Source organism: Haliotis cracherodii, unplaced genomic scaffold, assembly GCF_022045235.1.
Source record: "Haliotis cracherodii isolate W230 unplaced genomic scaffold, xgHalCrac1.p SCAF_8, whole genome shotgun sequence".
Lineage (NCBI taxonomy): Eukaryota > Metazoa > Mollusca > Gastropoda > Lepetellida > Haliotidae > Haliotis > Haliotis cracherodii.
In genome coordinates this window covers 22,686,556-22,713,714 of record NW_027266341.1, presented here as the reverse complement: position 1 = coordinate 22,713,714, position 27,159 = coordinate 22,686,556, and the positions used below count along the sequence as shown (strand labels likewise).

Genomic DNA, 27,159 nt, shown 5'->3' with positions numbered 1-27,159 from the left:
GACTGGTTGTTGCCTTTGTTATTGTTTTTTCCCCGTGAGAACCCGGATGTTACGCAACGCAACTGAGCGTGACCAGAGACTGGGCTACCGTCTGCAAGGACAGCTAAATAAACTTGGAGGCTGGAGGCAATATTTGTTTTTACGCATTTTTGCATAAACACTGATTGGTTAACTGTGATCTATAAAGATTTCGACAAAGGGCGCATGTTAATTAATTTCTTCAGCCGAAACAAACAGACAAAAAGAATGGCGGAGCTCATCGGATGTCGTCATTTGGAAATACCCCAGATAGTTATAGTTTAATTCTAATAAAAAGTATCCATGCAGTGAAAGCATATTCGGATTTCGGATTTCGGCTTGTGTCGATAATACGATTACTACTCCCTTGTTGTCATCCACGTTTTCTCGTATAACCCTACACTTGTGTATTTGTCGTCATTTACTTGATGCTCAGTTAATGAATTTATTACAGGTACAATTAGTGGTAGCACCACTTAGATTACCTGACAAAGGTTCCCATTTGGCATTTATTGTGTCTGGGGTAATTATTCAATGTAAATCCAGGTTTGAAGTGAGGTGAAATGTGTGTTATGTAATATGCACGTGGCAGCCCAGCAAGAGATGAATGATCAGTTGATTTACTTTTTTTTTGTAAATCAATGGATCGTTCCTGGTCATCAATGGATTAACAGAAAATACGTTGATTGATTAATCACTGTTATCTTGCACAGTGGATATGTCAAGAGTGAGTGTTTACATGTCTAGGTTTACTAAAACAAAGGGAATACACTCATATCATGGCGTGAAGTGCCGATGTAAAAACAACATACTTTGGTCAAAGGGTTAACTGATAATACGTTGATTGATTGATCATTGTTATCTATCACTCAATGGATTTTTTAGGAACCGTGGACTTTATGAAAATAGTTGTCACGTGGGCTTTTTCAGCTGACCATTGAGACTTGACACCTATGTGAAACACCTGAAACAATCTAAGTGATCAGTTGAGAAACGAACACGGGTTATTATATCCCAAAACGATATATATATTTTAAAATATTTGATTGTTACAGCGACACGTGACATCGAATAAGTTTCTTTGAACAGCTGCAGACGAGTGGGTTATTGTTCCTTTGTGGGGATATTCACGGATACATTCCTCAAACAAGGAAGCTGCCTAAAATTTATACACATAAATTTGGTGGGTTGTAATTATGATATTTGCATTTTGTTTTCCTTCATTTGAACCGATTCGTTCTTGTTTCTCTACGTCTTGGTTGGGAAATTCTTCAATGCGCGATAGACGCTGTTTTCACAGGTCTTCTCCTTTGTAAGCGTGTATATATTACCCGTCAATTTGTAAAATGTGATTCTCTCAGGCAATTTATAAAATGCGTAAATATTTCAGTCATTTTGACTAAAAAATCTGTCCAGATTGATTAAGACGATCAAAAGGGCCTACAAACATCACAACAGATTATTATGTAGGATTAGTAGCCAAACAACATAGAAATCTACTTTTCAACATAACATTTTCAGTCTCTTGGTGATGACATTAAACATCAAAATGTTTGGAATTCGTTATCATAATAATACATATGGAAATGTTTTTCAGTCACTTTGTAAAATAACTGAATATTTAGACGTTTAATAAATGTGTTACACATTTGACAGTAAAAAAATATAAACACTTTAAAAAAAAGCAATGCTCAGGTGAAATATTTACTTTGTGTTTCAAGTCAAAATAGTGTAAACAAAAATCGCAAAATTACCAAGCAAGTGACTTATCAAAACTTCATCACCATTACCGATACTACCCACAAAGATACCTATATTTCCTTATTATCTCGAAAACTGTATTTCATTTTGTTGATCAATGTGACCATCACCCTTATTACTACCCATAAGAGTGACTAATGCGCTTACGAATGGCGCGCAGCAGAGGTCGCGAATGAGTCTAGATTTCTGCTATAGATCCGGGTACTCACTGGGAAAAAACAATAACAAAGGCAACAACCAGTCCCGGGGAATTGTGTTAGATCAGTGCCCCTTTAAAAGATCAAATCTGTATTTTGTTTGACTGATGAATCTTGCCTAAATTTTACAAAACAAGATGTGATTAGCTCTGATGCTTAGTTCTTGGAATCAGGTTCTCTGGTTTTAACCTTCAGTCTAGAACTTTTTGAGGTCAATAAAACAAAACATCTCTTTGACTAAAAGAAAAATAAATGTTATTAATTAATCCATTTGACAAAGTAGACACAAATTTAGGGATAACAACTTCTTTATATACAGTACTGACTTTTCAGAATAGATCCTTATACGCATATACAGTATGAGGATCTATACCGAAATGTCACCTTTACAATAATTAAAGAAGTTGTTATCCATAAACTTGTGTCTACTTGTTATCAGTCAACTTCTCTAAGTAATGCCTATCAAACAATTCAACAATAATCCATTTATTGCCTAGCTAGGTTCATCTGTTCAAGGATTTTACGTGGCGGTCGGGTAGCCTATTGGTTAAAGTATTCACTTGTCACGCCGAAGACCCAGGTTCGATTCGCGACATGGGTACAACATGTGAAGCCCATTTCTGGCGTACCCCGCCGTGATATTGCTGGAATATTGCTAAAGCGGTGTAAAACCATACTCACTCATGGATTTTAATCCACAATTGGCACTAGTTTTACCTTGTTCTGTCAGCACCATACAGATTCAGTGGGTACCCCACATATGTATCCTCCACCAGCATTACCTTCCCTACATTAAGACAACACACCATGATTGGAGTACTGTTCAAAGTCCTGTTCAAAGCAGTGTTAAATCAACTCCTTCCCTCACAACAAACTTAATGCTGATTTCGGATTTTTTTCCTTCTGCGCCTTGGTTGTTAAAGTGAAATACTGTTCCAACACTCCCCGGCTCTCGGCATTAAGGGGATAAAACAAGGACTGATCGGCTCGGAGTCAGCATACTGTGTTTGAGTGGTGTGTCCATGTTAAACTGTGGCATGGTATATCAGTGGGATAGCACAGACAGACAGACAGACAGACACTGCTGTACATGTACAATAATCTTAAATGTTAAACCCAATTTCCCCACCCCTCTTTGTTCTTCTAACGAGCCTCCAGCAAGATCAATTGTATATTAATGCACTTGCTGACATAAATGTTCACAAAACAAAAAAAGAGCTTAGTTTGATTTTAAACTCTTACATTTAAATAGTTGCCTCAGACATTTATGCAAGAGTTCATTTTGGATAAAAACCAAGTACCCTGATAAACAATAAACAGATATTTTCAAAATATCATCCTCAGTTCTTTTGTCTTTGACTTTCAATTTCATTTTTTCTGTCGTAATTAACATCTAGACATTTTGGAAAATAAACTTTGTCTCTTGTACCTTACTTAATACAGCTGGACATCTGGAAGAATTATTTTAGTCGGGCCTAACAAGAGATTAAATCTACCAGCAGAACATAAACTGGAATAACATTTAAATCCTGAAATTAGTTTACCAGGAATTTCAACAGCTTGTTTCCATTGAATTACTTCCCCTTGTGTGAAGGTTCAGACTCCCAGAATTGTGTACTGGATCGTACAATATGTCTCACGCAGGTAAACGAAGATGTTTCCTTCTAATTCCACAGAAAAATAAGCAGGAGTGTCACAGAATAAACATTATCACTAGTGAAGGATAAGATACCTGTTATGTGTATCTTCCTTACTTACTTTTACTTATCAGATGCCAGTGTAAATAAACATCCACGCTAGAAACATTTACAATCTGGGAATGAATAACAAAGACGGAAAATATAATTTAATTTTGAGGTCTGCGTTGCTGGACCATGTTGTGGATATTTGACATTTAGAGTGCACTAGATTAGCTACAGTCAACGCATAATTCTGTTCAATAATATTATTTTTATGTTATACAATATCAGTTATAACATCTTGATGCCTAAAATGTTTTTAAGACATTTTGTAACTAATTTGAACAAATTGCTGTACTCATTTCATGTTCGTATCTCTGGGACACTTTCTATGCATATGGTTGAACAAAACCGATCAAGACGAATTCATGTAAATGTGGGATTCCTTAACACCAATATTTTTTCATACAAAATTAGTCTTAAAAATATATGAAGACATATAGCCACTAATCACAATCATTTGACCTATTTCGACAACCATGTCGCTTATGAAATAAAAAATGTCACCTTCAAACCCTCTCTCTTCGTTATAAACTGTCATGATCCTACATAAAAACACTTGTGACGTGTTCTGGAAAGTGTTGCTGGGTCACCTCCCGCTGGAGTTCCTTCGCACTCTCCACACACAGACGATGAAACTCGTGCAATATTTGCAGGGCAGATCCCTCGACATTGAACAACCATTCCATGAGCTGTTTGATTACTATGCCATATGTGCAAGTCTTCTTATGGCAGCCATGGCCGTTTACCAGAGAGAACTTACCATTATGAGATACCACGCATGAAACAACTTCTAATGTTTTAGGCAACGTTACATAAAGTCCTAACAAATGTATATACAGTTAAAGTGTGTTGTTTCATCAAATTTTCTCGCACCTTAGTTCATTAACGCTTCTTTTCTTCCACTCTATTGTACTTGCCTTACTGCTGTATCATTCTTATTCATACAATCTCTGTGAGGAAGAGAATTTATGGCTGTCAACTTCTTCATTATGAGGAAACACAGGAATGGAGGAATGGTGTTTCCTCATAATAAAGAAGTTGACATGTGTATCACTTCTAAATGCCATTCAAAGACTTAACTCTGAGACGAGGAAATAAAGAGTGATGATGATGATGATGATGATGTGAATGTATTATTCCTTGTCACCATTTTTTACAGAATAAGCCTTCAAAATTTATGAAGACATAATAGCTGATGATCACGATAATTTTCTTTAAACATTTTTTACACATTTCTGTCCTATCACATACATCTGTTTTGGTTATGAAATAAACATTGTAACATTGAAACCACCTACTTGCTTAAATAGTCATGATTAAACATAAAAATCATGTATAAAAAATAATATGAAAATTCAGTTACCTGTCCAACTCTTATGAACACCACAAGTAAGGATCACAAATTCCTTGTTTTAACTGAAATGTTGAGACCATCCACCTGTTACATCCTCGAACAGATAATCATGGCTACGTTTCACTGGCTTAGCAATGAGCCTTTCAGCTATCAAGCTCTATTTTATGTTCTGTCAATGATTTTCGGAAGTGTTTCTTTCTAATAGTCACAGGTGCTGAATCCTGCCTGTAAAGCTATAGGGAGCTACCTGACAGGCATCCACACACAAATGAAGATTGAAGGCAACCTGTAGTGCATGAAGAGCATAGATAGGCTAACCCTTTTTATTTCATGAAAAACAGGAAAAAAATAAAAAACTCCAGAGACATGTGTCTTCTAGGCAATCAAGTAATAGAGAATTAAAAAAACCTTTCACATGAATTGCCACACTTGATATTTGTTTCTTATTTAATATTTTTTTCTAATTCTAATTTTATAAGCTCTGGTAGCATGTATAGAGTTAAAGAACATTCTTAATGGTGTTAAATTGGTACAAATGGCAAGTTTCACATTATCCAGCTGTTATGTAAATATTAGGTTAACTCTGGTAGTCTCTATTGAACACTACTTCCAAAGTTCTTTACTGATTTACTGACAAAAACAACATATGGTAATCAGGTAAAATGTAGTGATTAAATATATCAAAGACGTGTATCAGACCTGAGAATCACACTGTCGTTGTGTAATTATCCCAATAAAAGATGTATTCGTCAAAGAATAAAGAGTCTCAAAATAGTAATTTATTACACAACATACGTCAAATGAGTTTAAAGCGTGATAAAAGAATCCTGTTCTTGCAGATTAGGTCTCCTGTTGTCAAGAAAACATTCTGAGAAATGCATTTTGTATGTCTGAAAAAAATTCCTCTCTTTTATAAAACCAGCACGCCTTTGGGATAGTTGTACAGTTGTATAATATGTGCTGGAAAGTTCAAAGTGATACATCTGAAGGATAATTTCTCCCAGAACAACAACTTCAAACTTTTTACCATTTGATTTACCATTCCCTGGGAATCTAGTATTGTTTGATTATTGTCCTATACATAGAAGTATCTGGGAGTGGGCTGGGAGGAGTTTGTACAAGGAACAGATTACTCTGTGGAGCTGTTGGACTGCATAAACCACACAACGCTGTCCAAATGGTAATGTATATGCCTTAATGCTGTGCCGGGTGTTGTGTGCCTATGACAGCACCAGACAAGTGATGAGGTGGGTTAGGACTCCTATTGATCATATCTGACCAATTATAGAGTAGAACCATATCAAGGAACTTCTGAAGGAGAGTTCTGTCTCTCTTACAAGTACAGCCACTCATATTATAAGGCTGTAATAGTTCTAACAAAGGGATACATATTACTGACTTAACCACTACTGCTGAGATACTTAATCCTTAAAACTACATTTCTCACATCCCTCGCATGGCAAGTGTCATAGCCCTACCACTACAACTTCCATAGCCTTAAGCACTATTACTTCCATATACTTAGCACTGCAGCTATCATATCCTTAAGCACTACAGCTGTCATATCCCTAGAACAGCTGTCACATCCCTAGCACCACAACTGTCCCTAGCACTACAACTGTCACATCCCTATAGCACTACAGATGTCACATCCCTAGGACTACAACTGTCATATCCCTAGCACTACAGCTATCACATCCCTATAGCACTACAACTGGCACATCCCTAGGACTACAACTGTCACATCCCTAGCACTACAACTGTCACATCCCTATAGCACTACAACTGTCACATCCCTAGCACTACAACTGTCATATCCCTAGCACTACAACTGTCACAACCCTATAGCACTACAACTGTCACAACCCTAGCACTACAACTGGCACACCCGTAGCACTACAACTGGCACACCCGTAGCACTACAACTGTCACAATCCTAGCACTTCAACTGTCACAACCCTATAGCACTACAACTGTCACAACCCTAGCACTACAACTGTCACAACCCTATAGCACTACAACTGTCACAACCCTAGCACTTCAACTGTCACAACCCTATAGCACTACAACTGTCACAACCCTAGAACTACAACTGTCACAACCCTATAGCACTACAACTGTCACAACCCTAGCACTTCAACCGTCACAACCCTATAGCACTACAACTGTCACAACCCTATAGCACTACAACTGTCACAACCCTATAGCACTACAACTGGCACACCTGTAGCACTACAACTGTCACAATCCTAGCACTTCAACTGTCACAACCCTATAGCACTACAACTGTCACAACCCTATAGCACTACAACTGTCACAACCCTATAGCACTACAACTGTCACAACCCTAGCACTACAACTGTCACAACCCTATAGCACTACAACTGTCACAACCCTATAGCACTACAACTGTCACAACCCTAGCACTACAACTGTCACAACCCTATAGCACTACAACTGGCACACCCGTAGCACTACAACTGTCACAACCCTATAGCACTACAACTGGCACACCCGTAGCACTACAACTGTCACAATCCTAGCACTTCAACTGTCACAACCCTATAGCACTACAACTGGCACACCCATAGCACTACAACTGTCACAACCCTATAGCACTACAACTGGCACACCCGTAGCACTACAACTGTCACAATCCTAGCACTACAACTGTCACAACCCTATAGCACTACAACTGTCACACCCCTATAGCCTTACAGCTGTCATACCCCTAGCACTACAGCTGTTATATATATAAACTGCAGACTGACACAACAAACCCTGCTTGATGGTAAGATAACATACGGTGGTTATACATAATACAGTTAGGAATACATTACAGCTGTAAGAACATCATCTGAACTACATGTGTCTGTAGAACTCTATCATGATCCATCATTTAAGATTGCATGACTTCCTCAACTGTTAGTTACATAAACACTCTTAATGATGCTCTCACACTGCTTTCATAGCCATATCAATCGTAATAAATTAACACCAGACCAATTATTTTTTTCTTAAAGTTGGTTGGTTGGTTGGTTGGTTTGTTGTTTAATGCTGCACTCAGCAGTATTCCAGCTATATGAGGCTGTCTGTAAATAATTGAGTCTGGACCAGACAATCCAGTGATTTATATCATGAACATCGATCCACGCAATTGGATCAATGACATGCATCAACCAAGTCAGCTAGCCTGACCACCCGATCCCGTTAGTTTTTCTTAAAGAAAAAAACATTTTTCCATTCTACGGAACGACAAACAGAACTAGATGCTAATAATTAATTGAATGTATGCTAATTTTGAATATACTGGTTGATTCTTAGAAGTTGTATTTAGACATTACAAGGTTAATCTAAAGAAAAGTATGCATGTATGCTCTTGTATATAATTGGCATTTCTATATGGAATCCTGAACTCTCCTGAAGAACTTTACACTGAAATGGTTCTTAGTAGAGATTCCTTATGAATATGGAATGGGTTTTGTCGCTTTTTTTTGTAATTGAAGTCCTAGTTGTCGAATAGGATAAGATTTGATCAATACAAATGTTTGTTTGCGTTGATCCTGGATACTTTGGAAGACAAGTCAATATGTAAAACGTGAAATATACATTTTGGGTTAGTAACTTCTTTTATATTCATGTTTCTTTGTTGTTAACACAGCAATCCAATATTCCAGCTATATGACAACAGACAGTAAATAATCAAATCTGGACAGTGATTCATATTGTGAATTTATATTTCTGAAACTGGTCAGCAACCGGTATCCTCCAAGGTTTGTCAGCACCATACCCGTGCTCGTGGGTTTCACCGAAGTGGTAAACGTCTGAGACCTGCATCACTTCATGCTTTCCTCCCACATTAAGCTGACACGCCCCAATATAACTGGAATACTGTTAAAAGCGGTGTTAAACCCAACTCACTCACTCACTCACTCCAGGAAATAACATTAACAGGAAACATGTTTTGTTATTTATGATGCTATTTAATTAAGACTGTGTAACGGTCATCTTGCACCAATAACCATGAATGCTGGATAATGTCAATTAAGAAAATTCCTATTTTATTCAACAAAATGTAACAGCCAAGCCATGACCCAGAAAGCTGAAACGTATAACAGATGTTTAGTCCTTCCTGCGCTTTGTGTCATTCAACAGGGTCAACAAGTTATGAATCTAGCTTATGAATATTTAAATTCAATTAGCATACCTTGCCATGCTTGGTATAGTTCATTACCAGAATTGTTACCTGAGTCAGTTCAATGGCTGGCAAGTCAAGATTTTTGTGTAAGCGATCATCGTATTCTCTGAATGTGTCCATTTGTGACATGGTGATGGAACAAATCATATTATTGTTTGAAAACATTTTTACATCAATTTCCGATATTGACACCGCAGCCTAGAGAATATGCTAGTGGTTGGAATTGTTTGACTTTCATTTGGTAGTGATGTGACAAAGTGTGAATTCATCTAACAGTAAAAGAAAGGTGTGAAGGTACTAAAATATTCACCAAGCTGAAATTTTGGATGATATACTGTAGGATAATCAATAAGCTAGGTCAATACGTGAGGTTATTATTTCCTTTGATGAGTTTAACCGTTTTTATACATGGCGCCATGGATAACAGCGCTTGGTGATGATTGATCGAGGAAAAGACCTCTTTTGACGAGATGTGTTGGCTATTTTCAGCACAAAAAGAATTTTCGGAAATATCAGAAACATGTGAGAAATGTTAAGTTACATTATTTCTTATCAACCATCAAGTTTATCACCAAAGATAAAGAATCTTATAGGCTATAGGCTATAGGATACAGGATATATGTCTAAATATATGTGAAAGATAATTTACTTGCCAATATACAAAATTGTAATTATGATGAAATGAGAACCCACACAAATCTGAATGATATGTGGAGTTTTTTTGCTTCTTTCCATAAAATCTATTATGATTTTGAATAGAAATACATTTTAACACATTTTAAAGATTAAGCTTGGTTATAGCATCACTCATACATCAATCACCGCCTCCGTGGTCTAGTGGCAGAGCCTCTGCCCAAAGAGCAGAACTTCCAGGTCTCGATCCGCGGCAACGTTATACCAAAAGACATTAAAAGATGGTACTTGTTGTTACCCTGTCTGGCGCTCGGCATTAAGGGACTAAAACAAGTACTGGTCAGCTTGGAATCAGTATACTGTGTCTGAGTGGGGTATTCATGTTAAACTGCGGCATGGTATATCAGTGGGCTAGCACTATAAATTGGCATCAGTCCAGACCAGCTAGCACATGCAGCCACACACTTACATGCACATCGCTATATAAGTGCAATAATCTTGGATGCGACGTTAAATCCCATTTCACCACACCTCATACATTAACCAGTGAAGGTATGGCTTTTCATAAATAACATTTAAAAAATATCACTCTTATTCTTACACAATCAAAAGAAAAGAAAAGAAATTGTACATAAATGTCAAAATAACACTGCATGTCATAACTGCGGGTAGACAGAGGCTTTCCTGCCTTGTCAGCTGCAGGGTTTGCACAGAATGCTCCAAGAAGTGAAAAGTTCCCATTGCGGAGGCAGGTGTCATTATTATTTCCTGTTGTTGAAAATGTCTCTTTTCACCTATTGTTGTGAATCCGCCATGGATGGATGACTATTAATAAAATGAAAAGGTGACATCTAAAGATTATTATGCTTCCGAAATAATTAACAATATGAGTGTGAATGACTCAGACTAATATAACAATTCATTTCCATTACTGTCAGAAATGTCAAATTCGGGTTTAGAATTCATGTAATTATTAGGCAATATGTTTCTTGTTGTGAAAGTAAAATACTGTAACATTAAAAGCCTCTTTTTGTTTGAAAATGTTTTTTATTGACATATCTTAATTTGTATTGTTATCTGTTATCAAGAGTTATTTTTGGAAATACACTTCCCACACACAGATCAATGGACATGCAGCTTCTTTATAACAATGAATGTGCATTGTTTGTAATAAAGAAGATGTATATCCATTGAATTATCTCCCTTGTTCATCATATCAACTTCTCAATGCAACTTAAAGAAGTTACCAAACACTGATAATATTCTTTTAAAGATTATTTATTTTCCTTCTACATGATTGAAAATCAATAAAATGATAAAAAAAATTGTCTCCCTTAAAATAATTTAAATTTAAACAAAGCATCTTTAAATTATTTAAGAATGTAACAATACACATCTTGTCTCTCTCCCTTATCAAGTGTAAGAATAAAATTTATATTGTGAGTCTCTAAAAATACATATGTTTAAAAATAACATATATACAAAAATAAAAAAATGAGATAAAAAATTGTTTACCATTAAAATGAAACTGGTTCCCAAATAAATTCAACAAACAATTATATCATGTCACAATGTTACATACCAAACAGACATAAAATTGACAACTGTTTGACAGATGTCAACATGGTTGTCAACTAACTTCAGCCGCATAATGTGTTATTAATAACAAAAGCCTGTAAAGCGACATTAAATCAATCATACATCAATATTTGCCTGTACTGAAACCTAAAACAATCCAAGTCTATATGTAACCAAGTTACCAACATCACAAAAAACAACACAAGATGCGTCATGTATACATAACAAAGATGAAATCACTACCAAAACAAACAAGACCTATCAACACCCACCACCAGAACGTTCCATTTCTCACACAGCAAACAACTCGGCTTTCCGTTGAGATACACTCAATCGAAATTGATCAGAGCCGTTTGCTATCACCATTAGCAGCGACAAGAAATCGTTTTTCGTATTTTCAAGCTGAAAGGAAAATGTATACAGGGTAATGGTGAAATCAATGTTGTCTTGATGGAGATAACTTGTTGTGATTTCCCGGTATCTCGGTGCTGCAGGGCATATAGTGTGTTACTGCTATAGCATCAGATTGGTCATGGGTCTGATATGCATATATTTTCATCAAGGCCAGACCAATCTGATATTGGAGTTTGTTGTTTGATCTAGCCTGATTTCTTAAAGCAAATCTTGAAATGAGGGTTTTAAAATAAAAATAAACTATTTTTGTGAAAAAGCATGTTTATGTGATAGTGATTCAAATAAATATAAGCAAAAAAAAACATTTCCATAGTCACGAGGCATCTCTGCTCAAAAGTAGAGTCCATTGAATGAGTCCAATTATATCATATCATAAGCAAGTGTTTATGGATGACTATCAAATAGGGTGGTGAGGTGAAATAAGGTTAAACGTCACATTCAAGATTATTGTTCTTATTTAGTGACGTACATGAATGTGTGAGTGTGGATGCATGTACGTGTCTGTTAGATAGTGCCAGCCCACTGAGATACCATGCTGCATTTTAACATCTCATTCAGACACAGTATACTGACTCCGAGATGACCAGTCCTTGTTTTAGTCCCATCACGTGTAACAACAAGTACCATCTGTTAACGTGGCCAAGGTTCTAACCCAATCCTTCCGCTCTACCACTAGACCCTGGCGGCCTATCAAATAGGACCACTGAGATACCATGCTGCATTTTAATATGAATACCCACTCAGACACAGTATACTGACTCTGAGATGACCAGTCCTTGTTTTAGTCCCATCAAGGGTAACAACAAGTACCATCTGTTAATGTTTCTTGGTATAACGTGGCCAAGGTTCTAACCCCAACCTTCCGCTCTACCACTAGACCATGGCGGCCTATCCAATAAGACCACTGAGATACCATGCTGCATTTTAACATGAATACCCACTCAGACACAGTATACTGACTCTGAGATGACCAGTCCTTGTCTTAGTCCCATCAAGGGTAACAATAAGTACCATCTGTTAACGTGGCCAAGGTTCTAACCCCAACCTTCCGCTCTACCACTAGACCATGGCAGCCTATCCAATAGGGATGATACCAGGTGTTAACAAAAAGGTGAACGTATTACCAGAGTGTAAACACATGCTCATTACAAAGTCATAATTGACAATGCACTCTGCCTTCAACAGTGGTTTCTTATGATCATAGAAAGGGTTTGGTCGCTTTTATTAACCAAACATAACTCAAATTTATGTTTGTATATATTTGGTAATTTCTTGAAAGCAGTTCATCAAATTGATTAGTCTACATTAATATGCAAATTACAAAACAAAGTTTAGAACGACAACATGCAGGGTGACGACAAAGAAGATAAAAAAGACAACACACAAAAATTATCAAATAGTCACCTGAATGAATGTTGTTCAACACCACAGTTGGCAATATTCAAACTATTCCCTGTGAATAATCAAGTCTTTACTAGGCAAATCAGTGGTTGATATGAACTACGTCATTGGTAAGAAGACATTAAGTCAATAATGTGACCAAACTTTCAAACTGAAATTTTCAGAAAATATCAAGATCCATAAAAATAAATAATACATGTATAATAAATAATAACATAATATGATATAATAAATAATATAATAAATAATGTATATTGTGGCTGTTTTAGTTAAGATTTATTATTTTTGTTTCATAAATTTAAGCATAAATCTAACAAAACTTTTCATCACAAAATGGTTAATAAATCTGAACTAAAATAGAAACATTACGGCCTCGAGGGTATTTATGAGAAAAGAATCAGTTCCACCTAATTCCAAAACCCACACTATCAAGTCACTGTGAAGATACAGTGATAACCCATGTTTGGTTAATTAAATCAATTAAAAACTCAAAGTATCATGTTGTGATGCCTTAATTACATTCAAAATAAACCTCATTCCTTCTGTAGGACTATTTTTATCAGGAATTTGTCACGCCTGCATTAACTTTCTTTACAAACTTCTTTCCAAGATATTTCAGTTTTACAATCCTATTTTTTTTTTCAGACATCCTGAGAACCAAGGTTATTGATCCAGTTCATGAAGACGGTAGCAGTTTTGCCTTCATCATCACTGTATGCCCCTCAGACTAGAATGTCCTTGGGATATAGGATCACATAGCTCTACTCGCTAAATCCTTTTGCCTGATAATTTTGACACTAACAAATATGACAGATAAGCCTTGCTAATAACATGGATTAGAACCAATAACAGCCTAAACCACTGGTCAAGGCTCTGTTAAGGTTGCCTGCAGATAGGATTGGATATTTAATTGTGTCCAAGTGTGCAGTCCCGATTGTCAAATCCCCTCAAAAGAGAGCAGGATTTGATGAGTGTCTGATGGCTAGGAAGCTTACATTTTTGTGAACTGCAAAACTAATGCTTTTGATACTAAGGCAGGGTTAACAATATTTAGGTTAATTACCAGACAAATACCCATCTTGATCATTATTTGAAGGATCAGTTTTAAAATCTAGCCAATTAAACATGTTGGTGTTTCTGTAAGAAATCTGTACTGACGGCTATTCGGTGATGTCAGAAAGGATGTTTGTCCATGCTTCCAGGGGGATATGTAGCTTTAGGATACCAGGGACTTTAGAGATGTATTAAGGTTTAGACTCCCAGTCTCTCCGTGCCATGACCATGGACATTATTTCTAAGAAGACAAGATTTACTTAACAGTTTCTATAAGCAGGTGATTTTCACCCACAAGCTTTAGTTTTTCTTGTCAACTTGGCAAGGATTTGTTGGCAATTTTATTGAGTCCAAGAAAAAAATAATGACCCCCGAGACAATTGTGTGAATTCTTTGTATACAAATGGCTATAATTAACACATTTATTGGGCCATGCATAAACTTGTACAACTACAGCGCCTAGAAGTGTGAATAGGTTGTGTATAAATGTAGGTAAGGAGGACTTGGTTGGTACTTGAAGAGCAGGAACAGAACACAACACTGACTACATGGACAGTAAAGACCGTACTTGAAGAGCAGGAACAGAACACAACACTGACTACATGGACAGTAAAGACGGTACTTGAAGAGCAGGAACAGAACACAACACTGACTACATGGACAGTAAAGACTGTACTTGAAGAGCAGGAACAGAACACAATACTGACTACATGGACAGTAAAGACTGTACTTGAAGAGCAGGAACAGAACACAACACTGACTACAAGGACAGTAAAGACTGTACTTGAAGAGCAGGAACAGAACACAACACTGACTACATGGACAGTAAAGACGGTACTTGAAGAGCAGGAACAGAACACAACACTGACTACATGGACAGTAAAGACTGTACTTGAAGAGCAGGAACAGAACACAACACTGACTACATGGACAGTAAAGATGGTACTTGAAGAGCAGGAACAGAACACAACACTGACTACATGGACAGTAAAGACTGTACTTGAAGAGCAGGAACAGAACACAACACTGACTACATGGACAGTAAAGACGGTACTTGAAGAGCAGGAACAGAACACAACACTGACTACATGGACAGTAAAGACTCTACTTGAAGAGCAGGAACAGAACACAACACTAACTACATGCACAGTAAAGACTCTACTTGAAGAGCAGGAACAGAACACAACACTGACTACATGGACAGTAAAGATGGTACTTGAAGAGCAGGAACAGAACACAACACTGACTACATGGACAGTAAAGACTGTACTTGAAGAGCAGGAACAGAACACAACACTGACTACATGGACAGTAAAGACTGTACTTGAAGAGCAGGAACAGAACACAACACTGACTACATGGACAGTAAAGACGGTACTTGAAGAGCAGGAACAGAACACAACACTGACTACATGGACAGTAAAGACTGTACTTGAAGAGCAGGAACAGAACACAACACTGACTACATGGACAGTAAAGATGGTACTTGAAGAGCAGGAACAGAACACAACACTGACTACATGAACAGTAAAGACGGTACTTGAAGAGCAGGAACAGAACACAACACTGACTACATGGACAGTAAAGACTGTACTTGAAGAGCAGGAACAGAACACAACACTAACTACATGCACAGTAAAGACTGTACTTGAAGAGCAGGAACAGAACACAACACTGACTACATGGACAGTAAAGACGGTACTTGAAGAGCAGGAACAGAACACAACACTGACTACATGGACAGTAAAGACGGTACTTGAAGAGCAGGAACAGAACACAACACTGACTACATGGACAGTAAAGACTGTACTTGAAGAGCAGGAACAGAACACAACACTGACTACATGGACAGTAAAGATGGTACTTGAAGAGCAGGAACAGAACACAACACTGACTACATGGACAGTAAAGACTGTACTTGAAGAGGAGGAACAGAAGACAACACTGACTACATGGACAGTAAAGACGGTACTTGAAGAGCAGGAACAGAACACAACACTGACTACATGGACAGTAAAGACTGTACTTGAAGAGGAGGAACAGAACACAACACTGACTACATGGACAGTAAAGACGGTACTTGAAGAGCAGGAACAGAACACAACACTAACTACATACACAGTAAAGACTCTACTTGAAGAGCAGGAACAGAACACAACACTGACTACATGGACAGTAAAGATGGTACTTGAAGAGCAGGAACAGAACACAACACTGACTACATGGACAGTAAAGACTGTACTTGAAGAGCAGGAACAGAACACAACACTGACTACATGGACAGTAAAGATGGTACTTGAAGAGCAGGAACAGAACACAACACTGACTACATGGACAGTAAAGACGGTACTTGAAGAGCAGGAACAGAACACAACACTGACTACATGGACAGTAAAGACTGTACTTGAAGAGCAGGAACAGAACACAACACTGACTACATGGACAGTAAAGACGGTACTTGAAGAGCAGGAACAGAACACAACACTGACTACATGGACAGTAAAGACTGTACTTGAAGAGCAGGAACAGAACACAACACTGACTACATGGACAGTAAAGATGGTACTTGAAGAGCAGGAACAGAACACAACACTGACTACATGAACAGTAAAGACGGTACTTGAAGAGCAGGAACAGAACACAACACTGACTACATGGACAGTAAAGACTGTACTTGAAGAGCAGGAACAGAACACAACACTAACTACATGCACAGTAAAGACTCTACTTGAAGAGCAGGAACAGAACACAACACTGACTACATGGACAGTAAAGATGGTACTTGAAGAGCAGGAACAGAACACAACACTGACTACATGGACAGTAAAGACTGTACTTGAAGAGCAGGAACAGAACACAACACTGACTACATGGACAGTAAAGATGGTACTTTAAGAGAAGGAACAGAACACAACACTGACTACATGGACAGTAAAGACGGTACTTGAAGAGCAGGAACAGAACACAACACTGACTACATGGACAGTAAAGACGGTACTTGAAGAGCAGGAACAGAACACAACACTGACTACATGGACAGTAAAGATGGTACTTGAAGAGCAGGAACAGAACACAACACTGACTACATGGACAGTAAAGACTGTACTTGAAGAGCAGGAACAGAACACAACACTGACTACATGCACAGTAAAGATGGTACTTGAAGAGCAGGAACAGAACAAAACACTGACTACATGGACAGTAAAGATGGTACTTGAAGAGCAGGAACAGAACACAACACTGACTACATGGACAGTAAAGACTGTACTTGAAGAGCAGGAACAGAACACAACACTGACTACATGCACAGTAAAGATGGTACTTGAAGAGCAGGAACAGAACACAACACTGACTACATGGACAGTAAAGATGGTACTTGAAGAGCAGGAACAGAACACAACACTGACTACATGGACAGTAAAGACTGTACTTGAAGAGCAGGAACAGAACACAACACTAACTACATGCACAGTAAAGACTCTACTTGAAGAGCAGGAACAGATCACAACACTGACTACATGGACAGTAAAGATGGTACTTGAAGAGCAGGAACAGAACACAACACTGACTACATGGACAGTAAAGACTGTACTTGAAGAGCAGGAACAGAACACAACACTGACTACATGGACAGTAAAGATGGTACTTGAAGAGCAGGAACAGAACACAACACTGACTACATGGACAGTAAAGACGGTACTTGAAGAGCAGGAACAGAACACAACACTGACTACATGGACAGTAAAGACGGTACTTGAAGAGCAGGAACAGAACACAACACTGACTACATGGACAGTAAAGACTGTACTTGAAGAGCAGGAACAGAACACAACACTGACTACATGGACAGTAAAGATGGTACTTGAAGAGCAGGAACAGAGCACAATACTGACTACATGGACAGTAAAGACCGTACTTGAAGAGCAGGAACAGAACACAACACTGACTACATGGACAGTAAAGATGGTACTTGAAGAGCAGGAACAGAACACAACACTGACTACATGGACAGTAAAGACTGTACTTGAAGAGCAGGAACAGAACACAACACTGACTACATGGACAGTAAAGACGGTACTTGAAGAGCAGGAACAGAACACAACACTGACTGTAGCTTTTACCATTCATGGAATCTGTCATGTTGAAAAAACGAAAGCAGTTATTCTCTAGCACAGATGTTTCATATTTAAGCTTCCTCCCCACTCAATCTCATTCAAATCAGATCTAAGTTCTCGCAGCCGCTTAACAAAGATCTGAGGACATCCCATTACGGGTCACGTCAGAACGACCTTTCGCGAACTCTGACCGCGACTAGCAAAGAGTCGACATCAGCCAATTAGAAAGCAGCTTTCTTGAGCTTTACGGCACTTGTTTAAACCTGGTGACTTCCATTTCAGACTATGCTTGAAAATATGTTGACACAGTTCTCAATTAAAATTTTGAAAACTAAACATTCCGGAATATCTAATGTATGGTTGCGATTGTATGGCAGTGCTTCCCACATACTGTGCAATGCCTCCTCCGTTCAAATGTTTATCCCACTGAAGCGAGAGACAGACGGGCCATAACTGTCATTCGGAATACCCCGGGTTAACGTTTTTGAGGTTGCATGATTAGAAAACACATTCCGACTGTCACTTTCATGATCTGGTAAGCGACGCTTTGATTGGTCGGATGAAAGGTCGTTCTGACGTGACCCGTAATGGGATGTCCTCAGATCCATGTTTAGCGATAGCGAGAACTAAGATCTGATTTTAATGAGATTGCTCCCCACTATGATGAAACATGATACAACAGAACTATTGTTCAAGACCCAACTCACTTACTCACTCAGACAATAGTTGCATACCATTTCAGAACATAATACCCTGTATAGACCCTGATGCCCATAGATATATAACAGCACATCCAGTGAATAGAATACTCCATCCAGTCTAGGTTATACATTCAGCTGCAGCCATAATGGGGAGATATTGGATGACGTGACATGCACACAGACATCAATGTGTGGCAACAAACTACATTTAGATATTCTGTGATGCTGCAGATGTAATTTCCAAAGTCATGCAACGACTCCGAGATAGTCAGGATTGTGTCAAACACAGCATGGTAATAACAAGATTCACCCTCAATGATACTACATAATTGAAATAGATAGAACACAAATCACGTTGATGCCAATTATGAGGAATCTTTGAGTATAAAACTACATTTTTTCAAGAATGACAACAACAACAAAATCTCTCACTTTAAAGGGTCATGACAAAGCCAGGATTTTGAAAAAGGAGATGCATCATACCCAAGTCACGAAGGGAATAAAAACATGATAGATGGACTTTCCCAAGTTGACACATAAGATTTTTGAAAACAGGCCTGTGTTTCCATGCACACATGTCCCTGGCCGCTATGTGGTCTAGTGGATTGAGCATCTGCCCTGAGAGCTGAAGGTCTGGAGTTCGATCCCCGGCCGTATCATACCAATAGGCATTAAAAGATGGTACTTTTTGTTACCCTGCCTGGTATTTGGCATTAAGGAGATAAAACAAGGACTGGTCAGAACACTCACAGACACACACACAAGCATTCACAAACACACATATGCACATACAGACACACATGCACACAAACACTCACAGAGACACAGATACATACACACATACAGACACACATGCACACCACACACACTCACAGACACACACTCTTTCACTCACAGATAGACAGACACACATATCCAGAGGAAGGGGTTGGATAAATCCCCTTATATCTGTCATGTCTTACACCTTATGTGTCAACCTATGCCAGGTCCTCTATCCTGTTTTCAAGCACACTTCAAGACTTGGACCACGTGAACCCCTTGTTTCAAAATTCTGGATCTGCTTCTGAATGCCATCCTCATACATGGCACAGAACTGCTTATTGCATTGAACATCTGCTTCAAGAGTTCTATCCCATATGCAGACAGTGCCTGGAAGTCCATCATATACACTGCACTAACAGATCAATACGTACCATACAGATAGTAGAGTACGACACTCATCAGCCCCCAAGTGGGGGCAACAGTGTAATCTTTTCATCGAACAAATTACAGTTGGAAATGGAGGCATTTACACTCAGGAAGAATGTCACATGAAAGGGAAATTGAACACCCTTGGATATGGAATTAAGAGCTATTCACGACCTTGAAAAGGCCAAGAGAAAGAGCTCAATATACTAAATGTATAGAGTTATCAGCAGCAACATATTTGGGCCTTTGTGTTGTATGGTGGGCGGACATTATGCTTTGGTGATTTGGAGTAGCTGATTGAAATCTAAATCATGTTCTTCCCTCATTCCCACTACCACTTCTTTCCTCGGCCCCATCCCCACCCCCTTCTTCTTTTCTCCCACCCTTTCTTATGATTCACTGCTTTTCACTTCTGTTCCTCTTCCTCTCCTGTCTATCTGACATTACCTTGATCTCTCATACCTCCATCCCTTGTTCTGTCAATCTTTCTCACCTGACTATCTGCCTCTCCCTTGATCTCTCCAACCTCCATCCCCTTCTTCTGTCAATCTTTCTCACCTGTCTGACACTACCTTGATCTCTCATACCTCCATCCCTTCTTCTGTCTCTCCCATCTATCTGCCTCTCCCTTGATCTCTCATACCTCCATCCCTTGTTCTGTCAATCTTTCTCAGCTGTCTATCTGCCTCTCCCTTGATCTCTCATACCTCCATCCCTTCTTCTGTCAATCTTTCTCACTGTCTATCTGCCTCTCCCTTGATCTCTCATACCTCCATCCCTTGTTCTGTCAATCTTTCACTCCTGTCTATCTGCCTCTCCCTCTATCTCTCATACCTCCATCCCTTTTTCTGTCCCTCTTCCTCTCCCATCTATGCCCCTCCCTTCATCTCTCACACCTCCATCCCCTTCTTCTGTCCTTCTTCCTCCCCCATCTATCTGCCTCTCCCTTGATCTCTCATACCTCGATCCATCCCTTTTTCTTTCCCTCTTCCTCTCCAAACTATGCCTCTCCCTTGATCTCTCACCTCCATCCACTCCTTTAGTCCCTCTTCCTCTCCCAACTATCTGCCTCTCTCTTGATCTCTCACCTCCATCCCCTTCTTCTGTCCCTCTTCCTCTCCCAACTATCTGCCTCTCACTTGATCTCTCACCTCCATCCCCTATTTCTGTCCCTCTTCCTCTCCCAACTATCTGCCTCTCACTTGATCTTTTCAACCATCCCCTTCTTCTGTCCCTCTTCCTCTCTCATCTATCTGCCTTTCCCTTGATCTCTCACCTCCATCCCCTTCTTCTGTCCCTCTTCCTCTCCCAACTATCTGCCTCTCCCTTGATCTCTCCAACCTCCATCCCCTTCTTCTGTCCCTCTTCCTCTCTCAACTATCTGCCTTTCCCTTGATCTCTCACCTCCATCCCCTTCTTCTGTCCCTCTTCCTCTCTCATCTATCTGCCTCTCCCTTGATCTCTCCAACCTCCATCCCCTTCTTCTGTCCCTCTTCCTCTCTCATCTATCTGCCTCTCCCTTGATCTCTCCTACCTCCACCCACTCCTTTAGTCCCTCTTCCTCTCCCATCTATCTGCCTCTCCCTTGATCTCTCCAACCTCCATCCACTCCTTTAGTCCCTCTTCCTCTCCCATCTATCTGCCTCTCCCTCGATCTCTCCAACCTCCATCCCCTTCTTCTGTCCCTCTTCCTCTCTCATCTATCTGCCTCTCCCTTGATCTCTCCAACCTCCATCCACTCCTTTAGTCCCTCTTCCTCTCCCATCTATCTGCCTCTCCCTTGATCTCTCCAACCTCCATCCACTCCTTTAGTCCCTCTTCCTCTCCCTTCTATCTGCCTCTCCCTCGATCTCCCGATCTCCCCAACCCCCATACACTTCTTCTTTCTAAATTCTTTTCCCTTCAATTGCCTTCTCCACCTCCCAACTTCCACTTCTTCTTTCTCTCTCCTCAGACTTTCCCTCTTCCCCATTTCCCATCACTACAATATATATGAAATCTTGCCAATGTCGCTTCCAAATTTACCTCACTCCAATCAAAGACGTACATAAATTGTGCTTACGTCTTTGCTCCATTACTTCTTTTGGGCTTTGTGGACCAGTTTTCAAAGGTACAGCAATTTCCTGTGCAGAGAGTTGTGTTCCTTAGACATGGTAGAAAGTGATGATTGTGGATTCTGACACCAGATTATGGCCAGTCAGCACAAAGCCTGCACTCATGCATATCTGGTCTGTCCGAAACCTATCACCTCTTGGAAGGATCACTGTATTAAAATCTCTAATCATTCCAAAACTAAACCATCTTTTTGCTTCTATACCTAACCCCCCAGAAAGTGTAATTAAAAATTTTGAAGAAACATGCTTTAGATTTATATGGGGAAATAAACCAGATAAAATAAAAAGAACTCAACTCACCTGCGGTGTGAAAGATGGAGGATTAAATGCTCCTAAATTTAAAGAAATTATACAGTCTAAAAAAATCACAGTAATTAAACAATAGTATGAACAGACATCTAAATGGGGCAAATTATTCAGAGCCAATTTACCGAAACTAGGTTCTGCGGAAATATTTGAATATAATTGTTTGAATCTTAAAGATACTCTCAGCCCGTTGATTCGTAATACATTTTACAGCCATCTTCTCTCAAGCTGGTGGGATTTTACATCCATTGTCAACACACCTAAGTTAGTTTCTAATACTATAGCCTCAGAAATCATTTGGAACAATAAAAATATTCTAATAGATAATAAAATAAGTCACTATCCAAATTGGAGCGAAAGTGGTGTACACTATGTCAATGACCTTTTGTGATGTAGAGGAATAATAAGTGCACTAAAACAGTATTGCTCAATACACTTTGTCGACTTTAAGGACATACAGACCTTTCAAAAGCCATTCATACCTACATATCTGTCTGAACTACTGAATGGCAATAGCCAGTCATACTACAGAACCTTGATGAAAAAATTTAATGTCAATAACCAACATTGTGCAAAATGGAAGCATATTTTAGAAAACGATCTCGATTTAAGTGTGTGGCATACTTATAATCAATACCATTCCGATGCACAAAAGATACTGAACTACAATGGTTCCAGTAAAAAGTATTACATCATATACTACCAACAAACAGAAGACTTTTTAAAATGCGACTAGTTGATTCGGAGACATGTATTTTTGGTTCAAATAGTAAAGAATCTGTTTCCCATGCACTGGCAGACTGTAGCAAAGTGAAACCCATATGGCAAAAACTGGAAGAGTGGCTATGAGACGAGATTCAAGTTAAGCTCACATTAACAAGAAAAAACATTCTGCTTGGATTTGATCAGCAACACAACGATCCTATAAATGTAATTATCTTACTTTGCGAATTCGTAATTTTTAAATATAGATATTCAAAAAAGGTACCGAACTTTTAGTTAAAAAAAAAAGAGATTTACAAATATTACATGCTTACAAAACACACAGCTCTCATAAGTAATAGTATCGATAAATTCTACAAATTTTGGTCATCTTGTCATCTTTTGTTTCCCACACAATAATTCTGATCTCAACTTTTGTTTACTGCCTATGTTTTACATTGTATAGCCCATGTGTAAAAATGCAACAGAAACAAGAGTTTGCCACTAACGTGGCTATATCCCCCGCCCCAGTTGCAGAATTTATGACATAATTAAATCTAAACAAACCCTAACCTTTTCTAACCAAGGTGGAACTTGTCATGGAAATTGTTTAAAAAAGATGAGTTTGGAACCTAAGTCCATCTTGTTGCCATGGAAACGAAAAAATAAAAATTTCTAAAATTTCTCAATAGCAAAAGGCACCAGTTCAGTATGTACGGAGCCCGTTTCTATATCCCCTGCCAACTTCGTTGGGCGGGGGATAAATAAAAAGTTATAAAAAACAAAGCCTGTGCTTGTGTTACACCCAGTGGTTAACATGAAGCACTTAAGGCACTCCTCCCACACTGCTGACATGATATTTCAGATATAACGGAAATACTGTTCAATGCAACGTTAAACCCATTACTTCCTCTTAAATGATCATCTTTGTCTTTCTTACTTTCTTAGAATCACTGTTCTTTTCTTCTCCATCTTCTTTTCTTTTCTCTTCCTCCTCTCCCCCTCCTTTTCTTTCCCTACTGCTTTTTCAAAATTCTTATGTTGGCAGGTATGTAATCTAGTAAAACAGATTGGTGACCTTATGGTAAATTCACTTGGTAGGGAGCACCTCCTACAACCTTGGCAGGATTTGCTTGTCTTAATTATACATCTAAGGTTCACCTGAATATTAATGATCCTTGCTCCATCACCACCATGCATGTGATCATGTATTTCACCAAAGTGGGAAAGGTCTATGGCCTTAACAACTTATGCCTATCCTGGCTCATGAAGCAGAAAAGACATTTTACATCATATCTATTTTACTATATCCTGCTATACCTCATTCTTGCAATCCTTTGACAATGACATGCCTTGGTTTTGTCACTATACACAAGGATGCACATGTGAGGTTGAAAACAAAACCTGGCAGCCAGCTATTGTGGCAATTATTCATGAATAATTTTTTAGCCATTAAGAATGAAATACATGTGAACATGTCTGCAGAAACAGTACCTCTTTTTCAACCTGGGCACAAAATCTCCCGTCTAAATATCATGGTTTGTCAAAACATTCCAATTCCAATAAATTTCAAAATACGATTTACCGGTAAACATCACCATGGGTGCTTATTAGAGCAGGGCACTTATCTCGTCGATTGTATACGTATAAGTATGATTTTTATGAGCATCTTTAATCTAAACACCATTTGTATGCCTCTTTAATACCCGTTATTCTACCATTGTGTTAAGCATCTAGTTTAACACTAACCTGGTTGTTGCGACTACAGTTTGTTTGACGCCACACTCAGCAATATTCCAACTAATAGATGGCAGTCCGAAAATAATCAAGTCTAGGCCAAACAATCCAGTGATTGACAGCATAAGCATCGTTCTATGCAATTGGGATATAACCACACATGGAATGAGTGAAAATACTTTAACAGCTAGACTACCCCATTGCCCCTGAAAGGTATGAAATAGTATCGATATGATAAATTCCACACTGAAAAATATCATTGGTTATTGTAGAAGTTATTACAAATAGAGATAATTTCATTGTCACAGGGGGGCATGAGGGGCCCTAGTTGTCTAAGGCGCTGCGATTCATTGTGCAGAGTTGCATCCCTTGGGCACGCCAGAAACCTATGATTGTGGGTTCGAATCCCGGTTCGCCCTTATTATGTTTCTAGGTTTGTCAGCACCATACTTGTGCTCGTGGGTTTCACCGAAGTGGTAAATGTCTGAGACCTGCATTACTTCGGGCTTTCCTCCCACATTAAGCTGATCGCCGCGATATAACTGGAATACTGTTAAAAGCAGCGTTACACCCAACTAACTCACTCACTTAAATAGACAATATGTTCATAAAAATAAATTTGATTATGACAAACAACAACAATATAAACAATAATGCATGTATGAAACCAAAACCTGGTTTTGGAGATAATTTAATATTAAACCTAATAAAATGTTAATTCTTCGACAGATAAATTCATTTTGAGAAGCATCATCAAGTGAATAGCAACTTTCATAAAAATAAAGTTCTCACCTCACTAATACCATTTAAAAAAAATTTCGCCCCCACAATTGATTTTCTATAGTGCTCGTGTGACTATCACGAGTAAGCCACTATTGGATTGTGTAAATTTCCATAGCAAATATATTGATTAAGACAAATATCAACATACATTCTCTAATCAAGATAAACACTGCATTCTTCCAGTATTGTCAACAGAACATTTAATTTTTTGCACAAAATCTGATTTTTCATCCTCTCCCTCGCCCCTTTTACTGGTACGGCACCAGGGAGAATTTAATCACTGATGGAACTAAAGATATATTGATTTTTTTTCCTAATACTGATCTCCTTATCACATAAAATCCTCATTATTCAACCTCTTACATAGTGCAGCTTGGCTTTAAAGACACACACTCACCTTCCGATTTTCTCTTCAATTTCAGCTGTTAACATTTAACCTTCAAAAAGAAGCATCCACTTCAAAACACCCTGATTCAACTTTGTGTTAGAGCTAATTCAATTACTTATTCATAATAAGACTTTTAATGAGACAATTTATCAATATTATCGAAAAAGAAATCCTTCATGGAATATATTTTCTGGTGCAAAGTCTCCATAAAACAGGAAGAGATGAGAAGACTATTTTCCTAACAACCGCCTTTTTGTGATGACTATAATTCTACTTAATGTCAGTTTAAACTTATCTTAATGAACATATCGTGAGCCTGTGTTACTCACAGGGCCATGTAGAGCAGGCATTTGGACAAATGATTTTTTTGGCAGTCTCGAAAACACTCACATGGTATTAAATGTAAAAATCGAAATACAACATATACGCATCCATCATGAAAGCATTCTCAATGCAAGTACAGAGAACAAATTAACCTAGTTTCAAAGAAAACATTCATTTAAAAAACTACAATGTCACATTGTCACCTGCTCTCATGTCTTGAAGATATAGCATTGATATCAACTAAAGCCTACTAGCTTTAAAAGCAGCTATAGCCTCATCAGTTTCTCTTAGCCTGTCAGAACCAAGAAGCCTCTGTCTTTTACACAGCATGTCTGTTTCATCCACCACACATTTCAAAGTGCCAATTAATAAAAATATAAACTATGAAATCTTTTTACTTAAATTCCCTTCAGTATATTACTGTGCCCTCCTTTTTTGGGGTAAAGACATGT

General features: G+C 38.4%; 2 protein-coding genes across 2 annotated transcripts; both read left to right on the top strand.

Annotated features, from left to right (window-relative positions):
- The first annotated feature begins 13,390 nt into the window (after window positions 1-13,390).
- Window positions 13,391-16,953, top strand: LOC139450865 (uncharacterized). Its single transcript, XM_071232701.1, has 4 exons — window positions 13,391-13,406; window positions 13,942-14,009; window positions 14,842-15,831; window positions 15,955-16,953. The coding sequence occupies exons 1-4, from the start codon at window positions 13,391-13,393 to the stop codon at window positions 16,951-16,953; spliced, it is 2,073 nt and encodes a 690-aa protein (XP_071088802.1).
- Window positions 16,954-17,394: 441 nt separating this feature from the next.
- LOC139450864 (uncharacterized) lies at window positions 17,395-18,519 on the top strand. Its single transcript, XM_071232700.1, has one exon. It carries the CDS (start codon window positions 17,395-17,397, stop codon window positions 18,517-18,519), a length of 1,125 nt encoding a protein of 374 aa, XP_071088801.1.
- Window positions 18,520-27,159: the final 8,640 nt, after the last annotated feature.

What these genes read in the sequence shown, in the direction of transcription:
- LOC139450864 (XM_071232700.1), top strand. Translation starts at nt 17,395, where the DNA reads ATGGTACTTGAAGAGCAGGAACAGAACACAACACTGACTACATGGACA.
- LOC139450865 (XM_071232701.1), top strand. An exon ending in GTTTTGCCTTCATCATCACT is followed by an intron (nt 14,010 to 14,841) that starts GTATGCCCCTCA and finishes GTATAAATGTAG; the next exon opens with GTAAGGAGGACTTGGTTGGT. An exon ending in CTACATGGACAGTAAAGATG is followed by an intron (nt 15,832 to 15,954) that starts GTACTTGAAGAG and finishes CTTGAAGAGCAG; the next exon opens with GAACAGAACACAACACTAAC.